General features: G+C 32.8%; 1 protein-coding gene across 1 annotated transcript; it reads left to right on the plus strand.

Annotated features, from left to right (window-relative positions):
* The first annotated feature begins 3,954 nt into the window (after nucleotides 1–3,954).
* Nucleotides 3,955–7,711, plus strand: LOC143579205 (putative serine/threonine-protein kinase WNK9). The gene is made up of 7 exons (XM_077062584.1): nucleotides 3,955–4,104; nucleotides 4,189–4,226; nucleotides 4,297–4,524; nucleotides 4,637–4,857; nucleotides 5,026–5,183; nucleotides 5,310–5,649; nucleotides 6,681–7,711. The coding sequence occupies exons 1-7, from the start codon at nucleotides 4,033–4,035 to the stop codon at nucleotides 7,511–7,513; spliced, it is 1,890 nt and encodes a 629-aa protein (XP_076918699.1). The 5' UTR covers nucleotides 3,955–4,032; the 3' UTR covers nucleotides 7,514–7,711.
* The last annotated feature ends 4,164 nt before the right edge of the window (nucleotides 7,712–11,875 follow it).

Genomic DNA, 11,875 nt, shown 5'->3' on the forward strand with positions numbered 1-11,875 from the left:
GGGACCCCGATGGGTTCTATATGGGTCCGCCCCTGCTTGCAAATCGATTCCTTGAAACACCACCATCACAAACCACGTGGTACTAGCTGAGAACGAACCACCAGTTGTTAACGAACAACCGGTTTTGAAAGGCGGTTTTAAGTTAATTGCAACAAATTCAAAAACCGACACGCTGGGGTTTCTGTCATTCTGTTTATGAAGATCCAAAAAATCCACGTCAGCATATGCAACCGTTGCAGGAGAACACTCAAATTGCGCGAAGATCCTTGGCCGCGTTGACTTTTAATTTGATGTGATACAACTACCAATTCCTTTTGTTCTACTAGTGATATAGATGTACCTTTAAGCGACTTGATGATATTACATCTCTGATTAGAATCTAGATAACTAGATCGACGTTGGTGGAAATAAATCTACGACTTGATGTGAGTGAATATACCACCATACGAATCCGATTCGACGATCGTTGTTTGCGTTTCTTTAATTCATTTTTATGCATACCCGAAAACATAAACGTAAGCTATATTTATGATTTTACATACATGACCAAACATGAAAAATTAACTCTAACACAAATAAATGATTAACTATAACATGCATACACAAGATAAATAATAAAAGAATATGCAAAACCCATGTTGCCATTATATATGTTGCATAACTGACGAAAAAAATAAATACTCAACTGAATAACTAATATTGACTAGAATATAAAAAAAACAATAAAAAACAACAGGCTTATATGGGAGAAACTAACGAAAAACACAAATACTCTAACTAAATAACTAATATTGACTATGATATATAAAAAACAATAAAAAACAGAGTATGTGAGGCTTGAACTTGCAACCTCCAAAAGGAAAAGCAAGGGACTTTCCACTAGACCAGTTCAGCTTTAATAGTATGGGTTTCAAGTATTAATTTTTATAGGGTCCTTACAAAATTTAATATACCGCCTCTAAGTAATTTTTAAAAAACATTGGTGTCCCGGGACCCCGATGGGTTCTATATGGGTCCGCCCCTGCTTGCAAATCGATTCCTTGAAACACCACCATCACAAACCACGTGGTACTAGCTGAGAACGAACCACCAGTTGTTAACGAACAACCGGTTTTGAAAGGCGGTTTTAAGTTAATTGCAACAAATTCAAAAACCGACACGCTGGGGTTTCTGTCATTCTGTTTATGAAGATCCAAAAAATCCACGTCAGCATATGCAACCGTTGCAGGAGAACACTCAAATTGCGCGAAGATCCTTGGCCGCGTTGACTTTTAATTTGATGTGATACAACTACCAATTCCTTTTGTTCTACTAGTGATATAGATGTACCTTTAAGCGACTTGATGATATTACATCTCTGATTAGAATCTAGATAACTAGATCGATGTTGGTGGAAATAAATCTACGACTTGATGTGAGTGAATATACCACCATACGAATCCGATTCGACGATCGTTGTTTGCGTTTCTTTAATTCATTTTTATGCATACCCGAAAACATAAACGTAAGCTATATTTATGATTTTACATACATGACCAAACATGAAAAATTAACTCTAACACAAATAAATGATTAACTATAACATGCATACACAAGATAAATAATAAAAGAATATGCAAAACCCATGTTGCCATTATATATGTTGCATAACTGACGAAAAAAATAAATACTCAACTGAATAACTAATATTGACAAGAATATAAAAAAATCAATAAAAAACAACAGGCTTATATGGGAGAAACTAACGAAAAACACAAATACTTTAACTAAATAACTAATATTGACTATGATATATAAAAAACAATAAAAAACAGAGTATGTGAGGCTTGAACTTGCAACCTCCAAAAGGAAAAGCAAGGGACTTTCCACTAGACCAGTTCAGCCTTAATAGTATGGGTTTCAAGTATTAATTTTTATAGGGTCCTTACAAAATTTAATATACCGCCTCTAAGTAATTTTTAAAAAACATTGGTGTCCCGGGACCCCGATGGGTTCTATATGGGTCCGCCCCTGCTTGCAAATCGATTCCTTGAAACACCACCATCACAAACCACGTGGTACTAGCTGAGAACGAACCACCAGTTGTTAACGAACAACCGGTTTTGAAAGGCGGTTTTAAGTTAATTGCAACAAATTCAAAAACCGACACGCTGGGGTTTCTATCATTCTGTTTATGAAGATCCAAAAAATCCACGTCAGCATATGCAACCGTTGCAGGAGAACACTCAAATTGCGCGAAGATCCTTGGCCGCGTTGACTTTTAATTTGATGTGATACAACTACCAATTCCTTTTGTTCTACTAGTGATATAGATGTACCTTTAAGCGACTTGATGATATTACATCTCTGATTAGAATCTAGATAACTAGATCGATGTTGGTGGAAATAAATCTACGACTTGATGTGAGTGAATATACCACCATACGAATCCGATTCGACGACCGTTGTTTGCGTTTCTTTAATACTTATAACGGTGTTAGTGGGTAAGGACCACCATTATTACAAAATTCATACATCTGAATCACCTTAGTAGTATGTTTATAACTATTAGGAACAAGGTCGTAATTTATTAAGTTCGAGGATCAAGTTTGCAATATCTGCAAACCACATGGACCAACCATGCAGTTAAGTCTTTCTTTAATTTTGACAATCGGTTCCATCACGATAAATCTTGTACTCGACTATTCTGCACTAGGTTTTTGTTCTCAATCGAAGATGATTACAAAATATGCAGGTGATAGTTGTAAATAGTGATGTGGTTGGTGATGGTGGTGGTTTTAATATAACTTAATTAATATAAATAATTAATTGGTGACTAATGTATCAAAATACCTCTACATTTATTGTCTAAATTTAACGGAGAAACTTAAAATGAAAAGAAATATTGAAATTAGGAGTTCAGCTGAGCTAAATTTAAAAACAGAATTACAACCGACATCCATCGTTTAGCACAAGGACGCAAAGCGTACTTATCTCTGTATCTAATGATTTATAACTAAAATGTTATGATTAAGGGGTGTTTAAAATCATATTACAAGGATACGATAAGATATATTGGAAATAAATAATATTATATTCACAATTTTAGTGTGGATACAATTTTTATTGATAACTGGACAAAGGCACAAATGCATGTGTGTGTTTTGGGTGGCTCGTGAATAGATAGAAAAGAAGACGCATAAATAAAATTAATTAATATTATATATAACAATAATAATAATGAACCACAAATTATTAATATATTTATATAAAGAAAAAGATAATTATTTTTTCATTTAAAAACCGGAGGTCTAGGCTTAGGGTTTAAATCCACACATAAAAAAAAAATAAATAAAAAAAATTAGAAGTAAAATTAGAATTAATTAGTCGTTTTAAAAAAAATCTAAAATGTTTATTTTTATATAAGAAAAATATGTTAATGGCATATTTGTTTACAATTAAAGGAAGGATTACATACATATAAAAGGTTTATCTTTCTAACTAATATTCTTGTAATAACTTTCGTAAACAAAAGGATAAGGCTTCATATTTCAAAGTAAGGGTTCAAATGCAAATAAACCCTAGCCTAAGTGATACCGGCGAGATGTTCAAAGACTTTATTTAGAAAACAGAGGGCATTAGATTGTAGTTTCACACGTGATAAAAGAATAAGAGGTTTCAGGTTAAGTCAGAGGGTTTTTTCTCACTTATAATGAGTTTTAGTGAAACGAGTGGTTCGATAGCCTGTCAGTTATCCAGATAGCAGTTCAATAAAGATAAGGATTCAGATAAACAAGTTTTATTACAAATATTGTTACAATATCCACATAAAATTATGGGTACATAAATATATCAATTGAATTGTAATTACATAACACTTATCATATTATTACCAATCTCATCCTCAATCTCAACTCCCCCACCATTATTATTATTATTATTATTATTATTATTGCTCTAATTGACCATTTCATTATCAGTTAGTTTATCACCATCTTTATCTTCTTCACTAGCTTCTTCATCTTCCTCAACACTTAGTTAATTAATTAAATAATGAATGGTGATGATCTTGATCCTGATGAATCTGGCTTTGTTGAAGTAGATCCTACAGGAAGATATGGAAGAGTGAGTAAAAAACCCATCTTTTTATTTATTTTTTTATTTTTTAATTTCCAATTTGGGTTTTTGATTTCTTGGTTTTTCTTGCAGTATAATGAGATTTTGGGAAAAGGGGCTTCCAAAACAGTGTAAGAAAGCTGCAAACTTTATGGAAATTTGATTGATGGGAAATTAAGCATTTGATGTGTGGTTTTGCAGGTATAGAGCTTTTGATGAGTATGAAGGTATTGAAGTGGCTTGGAATCAGGTGAAGCTTTATGATTTCCTGCAAAGCCCTGAAGATCTTGAAAGATTGTATTGTGAAATTCATCTTCTTAAAACCTTGAAACATAATAATATCATGAAGTTCTACACATCTTGGGTTGATACCGCCAACAGGAACATGAATTTTGTCACTGAGTTGTTCACTTCTGGTACACTTAAACAGTAAGTAGTTAGTTCATTGTTATTATTTATGTATTTATTTTTTTAAATGTTATTGATCTGATTTCATTGAATTATTATTATTATTAATATTATTATTATTATTATTTATTAGGTATAGGCAGAAACACAGGAGGATTAATATAAGAGCCATCAAACATTGGTGTAGACAGATCCTGAAAGGCCTTCTTTATCTTCATAGCCATGATCCACCTGTCATCCATAGAGATCTTAAATGCGATAATATTTTTGTTAATGGCAACCAAGGCGAAGTTAAAATTGGCGATTTGGGTCTTGCTGCCATCCTGCGCAAATCTCACGCCGCCCGTTGTGTCGGTACGTTTAATCAGTTTTCGCATATGATACGTTAAACTTAATATGATTCTTGAATCAGATAAATGAGTAGTTTGAAACTGCTTTTGATGACGGATGTAGATATGGAAACAATATAGAAACATGTATAATTGTCTTAATGTGCGATTTCATTTTCTTGTTTACTTCCAGGAACACCGGAGTTCATGGCTCCCGAGGTTTATGCAGAAGAATATAACGAATTGGTCGACATATATGCATTTGGGATGTGCATTTTGGAAATGGTCACGTTTGAATATCCGTATAGCGAATGCACACATCCGGCTCAAATCTACAAGAAAGTAATTTCTGTATGAACTTGTTTACTCACTCACTTTTCATATTTTCAAAATCCAAATAAAATTCAAGATATGATGCCCGTTTAACATATATTTGCATATATTTATATGACATTATATTATTTGTATCTCTAATAGGGGAAAAAGCCGGATGCTTTATATAAAGTTAAGGACCCTGAAGTGAGACAATTTGTGGAGAAATGTTTAGTGACGGTTTCCCTTAGGCTTCCGGCTAAAGAGCTACTAAAAGACCCTTTTCTCCGGACGGAAGAATATGGGTATGATTTGAGGCCGATTGATTATTGGAGGGAGTTTGATGGAGTGAATGATCGTCATCTTAATTATGAACATGAAGCAAATGAAATCACAACTCATAAAGAAGATCATATGGGAGATGTTGATATTTCTATTGAAGGAAGGAGGGGAGACGATGATGATGATGGTATCTTCTTAAGGCTCAGAATTGCCGACCGGGAAGGTATGCTCTTGAGAATATTGTTGAGATTTTGTTTGAACGTTTTTAATGTCTTTTTGGCTTTAACTTGATGCATTTTATCAAGGTGATCATCTATAAACTTTACTTTCATAATGCAAGGGGTTTAAACCCCCAAATCCCGGAGATAAACATGTTAACGATAATAAGTACGGAGTTTGTTAAGTTTTTCTAGGGATGATTTAATATACATACTTCTCAAGACTTGAATAATATCATATTTACCCAAAAAAAGAAAAAAAACTAATAATATCAATGATACGTATTTTCATACTTTTGACATGAAACACGCTTCTCGTATGTAAGAATTTGGGTTATGAAACTTTCAGGTGTAAGGAGTAGGTGAAGGGTATAACTGTCATATTATTAGTTGGAGTTAATGACATGACTTGCTTGTTCTGAGGTCTATGTCCAAAGTTGACTGTGAATAGTCTTTTAAGCTCGAATTAATTATTCAACTATTTTGTTGATAATTCAACTATTTTATTGATATACACATTTAGTTATCTAATTATCTATATAATAATAATTGTTATCTAATTATGTAAGTATCTGTTTGTTATAGTAAGTAAAATGGTATATTCATATAAATAACAAGCTTGTTTATGCTCCAAGCCTAGTCAAACTGAAGCCCAGGCTCAAGTTCAAGCTCATTCATTAAATGAGCTCCAGGTTAGGCTTGTGCCCGGGTTCGAACTCGTTTAGTCTTGACACGATTGTGCTTTTAGTGAGCCGATCTCAAGTAGATCACGGGTGACTTAGCTACTAAAATTGTAAAGGATAATATTTACTTTTAGATTTCATATACATATATGATTCTTGAGATGCAATGCACCGAGTTACATGTCAAAAAGTTATGAAACCTTAACAATATTTAATAATGACAATTCAAGATATAACCATGTAGACAAGATTCTACATCTTCTTTTAATACCATTAACAAATTCCATATTCATTACCATTTTTGAACTAAAACCCTTCGTTACTTAACATTCAAACCGATGCTATTATTGCAGGGCGTGTACGCAACATTTACTTCCCTTTTGACATCGAATCCGACACCGCATTTAGTGTTGCAAATGAAATGGTATTTGAGTTAGACATCACCAACCAAGATGTCCACAAAATAGCCGACATGATCGATGGCGAAATATCATGCTTGGTACCCGAGTGGAAGAAGGGGGGAGTAGAAGAAGACCACGAAAACAACGATAACTACTGTCAAAGTTGTGCACCAAACGGTTCTCAAGTCAACCCAAAGTCAAAGCACCCGCTTCAATGTTCAAGACACCATTGTGGAGCCAATATCCACGGTCGGTTTGAAGAAATAACCTACCAGTTTGAAGGGTCCGAGCAGTGTTTAACCGAAGGTGCACCCGTTGTCTCGAGCCAGTCAGATGGGTTACAATATTCTGAAATATGGGGCGCGAACCAGAGTGAGTATCAGTCGTGCACAGAAGACGAACCGGTGGTTGAGAAGTCGGTGAAGTTTGAAGAAACCGATTCAGCAGACGATTATGAAACCGAGATCAGACAAGATTTAAGGTGGCTTAAAACTAAGTACCAGATGGAGCTAAGGGAGCTTAGAGATAAACACCTAGGAGTTGCACCAGACAAACATGCAAAACATAAGATGTTAACAAAACATAAAGATGATCATGACGATCACCGTCATTTGCTAAAAACATTCGCGTCAGGAACGCATTTTGTGTCTTTTAATTTAGATGATGGAGAACCAGAAGCATGTGAGAAGAGTGGTACAACAACTAAGAATTTGTGCAAAGAGGATTTGATTCCTCGACATCTTCATAGGGCAGCTTCACTTCCTGTTGATCCGATAGATTCTTGATATGATATTGTCATCTGATTCTTTTTGCACCCAGCAACAGACAATAAGGTGATGATGATGATGATAGTTTTTTACTTGTGTTGTTTGTATAGCACTCAGGTGAGGGTGGGTGGAAAGATACACCATTCCTTTGTGATCTGTTGCGAGTGTACATTGCCTATAATGTCATTATGATTATACATGAAACCATCATCTTTATGTTTGCAAGATGTATATTTATTCTTACTTTTTGATTTGAGAAAATGTTGAATTGATCACTCATTTGGTTTGGTTATCAATCTACCTTGATGATGGATTGCAATGGCGAGCGGGTATGCTCGGCGAAATCATTGGGTTTAGTATGTGTAAACGGTTTTGGGTTAAAACATATTCCGCAAGTTTTAGAAGAACAGGTCTGCTTGCTACATTATCTTTATTATGACTAGAGGTGTACAAAACAGTGACGGCTCACGATTTTCAGAGGCCTCAAGCTAACTATCAACTTGAGGGCTTTTCAAAAAAAGTCCATATTAACCCTCCTTTTTTACCCTTGCTAGGGACTGACATTGATGAAGTTTAAAGATTTTGTTCAAAGCTATGTAACTTGTGTTTATAAAAAAACATGTTTACACAAAACTTACCTTTCTAGCTTTGTTGATTTCAACATATTATATATTAGGCCAAAATAGGCAAAGTTTGTAGTATAAAAATTGGTAGATTACATATTATGGTAAAGGTTAACGTACAAATAAATTTAGCGTGCTAAATGGAGAATCAAATAGAGTAATCATATATACAAGTAGAGTAATTATCAATTATTCTATGATAATTATCTACTTGTATATATAATTATTGTACTTGTATGTATAAGTACTCTACTTGATTTTCATGTTTAACATGTTAATTTAATTTGTATTTGATCCAAACCCTACATATTATAAAGTTATAAACTAATAAATAATTACCAACTTCAATTCTAGTGATATCCGAATTGGGCAAATCCAAATCGAAGTGCAAATCCAAAATTCAAAAGAACACCTGCAAACCTTGGTCACTCGGTTACCGGTATAAAGTGTAAACACTTTACAATCGGCAAACTGAAATAAAAAAAATGCACAAGTCAAAATCAATCGCAATCTGCAATTCCAAAAGGACCAGAACACGTTATACATAATACAGTTCGCAAATCGCAAGAGCAAGTGATACACTCTCAGTCTTTTAAAAAGAAGAATTGACCATTGCCTCTTTCCAAAATTGATGATTGAAATTCTAGAGGCGTTAGAGAAATTTCCGTATAAGTATGTGCCACGTCCTTGGTTTGAAAAAGCGAGAGGCGAGTAAAAGCGATGGGGCTTAAAACAGAAGCGTGAAGCACTAGGCGGAAAAGCGAGAGCTTTTTTTACACGAGGCGAACATACTTATATAATTTTTATATACGTATAGATCATGGGTTTTTAGCATCCGACCAATGATGTAGCTATATTTAAGCATTATATATGATTTAATATAAAAATTACATACACATACAACCTAAAATGCATATTGTACAACATTTAAAACCTTAACCACCTATGTACGAAAGGCGAGTGCCTCAGCTTCGCTTTAGGTCGCTTTTTTTCTAAAAATCTCGACCCCTTAAACATTGCTAGCCTTGACAAGCCTAGAGCAAAGAGTCATCGCCTTAGTCGCCTCTCGCCTCGGCTTGCCTCAAGCGTGCGTTTTTAAACCAAGGCCACGCCAATTGATTGGTTGTGGCAATTTTTATGCCTTGAAGTCTTTTTAGTTTAATTAAAAATGTATAACATATTAAAGTTCTCCCTCTAAAGAAATAACATTTCAATTCAAATTTAAATATTATTTTTAGTATTGATTTATAATCAATTTTCCTCCTATAGTGTATTTTAATGTTGTCATCTTTTCATGTATATAGGGTCCCTTTTCTCTATATATATTATACTCATCAACACTAAATAAAAAAATTTTGATTAACACATTCATATGACATAATTTATATAACAATTTGCTGATTTGCATTTTAATAATTCACCATGTATATATTAGTTTTGTTCTAAAAATATGGGGGCTTAATAATTTGGTGGCCTCAAGCCCTCAACAAGGAGTAGGGCTGGCATAAGTGAAATTGGTTTGTAACCCTGAATCAGAACTGATTATGTACTAGTTTCACAAGAACCGGAACCACTTCCAACCCAAAATGTAGGGTGGACACTGGTTGGACACCCCCCCCCAAACCGAAAGAAAAAAAATTATTGAAACAAACCAACCGGTTTGTTTTCATAGTAAAGACTGGTTCTTTGACTTTTGTCGACCCAAACTGAAACCGATTTGGGAAAATAAACATGTTTTGTACGCCTCTAGTGAAGACTTGTGGTGGCAGGGGTGGAGCTAGGCAATTGGGTGCAGGTTTGCCAGAACCCGATCTATTTCGATTTTACATATATGTAGATTATTGTAATAATGAACGAACTCATTCTTTTTTGATGACGGAACCTGTTATCATTTCTAAAAACTATTTCAACCCAATGATTATGAAACTTCTAGTTAAATTTTTTTTAGTAAATAACATTATATATATATATATATATATATATATATATATATATATATATATATATATATATATATGGGGTCGAGATACTGTATAATAATGCCTTAATGTACGATAGGTACGCGAGACGCTTAAAGGCAAAAAACAAAGCAAAAATACTAAAACGCTCAACCAAAAACTAAAACGCTCACCCAAAAATCTAAAACACTCAAAAACGGTTATCGTGAAAACAAGTATAAAATTGATCGATTAACGATCTAAAACTGTTTTTTTTCAGTGAACCAGTGATTGATTGGATATGTATTAACGATTCCAAGATGTTGGGATGTGATTTCATGGATCGATTCGTGAAAAAAGGGATTCACGTACCTATTGTACGTTAAGGTATTATTGTATTGGATCTTTGCCTATATATATATATATATACATACTAGGTTAGCTACCCGTGTAGCACACGGGTTAAATAAATAAATTTATTCAAATGATAACACAATGTAAAATACAACAAATATCTTCGACAAATATAAATATATAATATATGGTAGAATAAATTACATAATAAACAATATGGAAATAAAAAGTTGTTACAAAATTCATAAATTTCAAATATTTCTTTATACATAATATTTGTAGTTTTATTTGTAACCTTATTTTCTATATCAAAACTTAGTAGTTTCACAATGTTTCTGTTTTAACTCTAGATAATGCAATAAATAACTGACCATAAGCTAAAATAAATTGTCTAAGAAACAAACCAACTATCTATAATGATTGACATTAGTTTTTATTAATCTTAGTTGCAATAAATGAATAAATAAATAATGTGATAATTTCATTCTTTGAAATTAATTATTTTAGCTAAAGGTGTAGGATTTTTTTTAAGAATAGAAGTATGAGTTCCAATATTACTTTTCGATATGATTTCAGCTTCTGTAGCACGGTTATCATATTGTATTTTCATATTTAGTTTAGTTTCATTGCATATACCAATTTTGTAGTTAATATTTGAAGCAACATCACTTCAACATCGGCTTTTAGGACTAACCTAAACCTTAGATTTTGAGTCATTTAAAACATCAGGAAACTAATATTTTCTTGTAACATATCATTTTATGTCTGATAAATACCATCTGAAAAATAGTAATATTTTCATCTCTCGAAAACATGGATAACAAACGTTTGCTAATTTCTTGAACGGCCTCATTCTTTGGTGTGAGTACAACACGTTCACTAAAGAAATCTATATTTTTGAAATCTTCAATAATAAAAGGATATACAAAGTCAATATGTCACAGTGTGCTAATGTCTAACATTTGTATTCCAAAGATAAGAAGTTGTCTTATCCATTTGAAAACCAAAACATGTAGTCTAGTGTTTGTATTTTTGTGAATTTTTAAGATAATGAACTTAATATAAATGATGAGTTGATTAAATAATCAATTAAAAAAAGAAGTTGTAAATGGTTACTTTTTAAACCAACCAGTGACCGAAACTCATTCTAATCATAAACTGTTTTGACCTAAACCATGTTTGATACTTTAACATGTTAAAGAAACCCGCTCGTTTAAATTAACATAAACACTGTAATACATCAATAGTGAATTTGTCTTTTAAGGGTTTGAAAGAAAAAAACTTGTAATTTAGTAAACAATCATATATATTTAATAAGTTAAAGTTTATTGAAATTTTAAATTTAAGTTAATCTTGTCTATTCATCCAACAATATCATTTCCTAAAATACCTTAATATTAATTAACTAATATATAGTATATTTAAAACCTTAATTTTTGCAATCATTACTCACAATCAACGAGAAA

The sequence above is a fragment of the Bidens hawaiensis genome, unplaced genomic scaffold (genome assembly GCF_021521415.1).
Source record: "Bidens hawaiensis isolate Kalapana, Puna unplaced genomic scaffold, B.hawaiensis_p1.1 tig00029632_1, whole genome shotgun sequence".
In the NCBI taxonomy this organism is placed as follows: Eukaryota; Viridiplantae; Streptophyta; class Magnoliopsida; order Asterales; family Asteraceae; genus Bidens; species Bidens hawaiensis.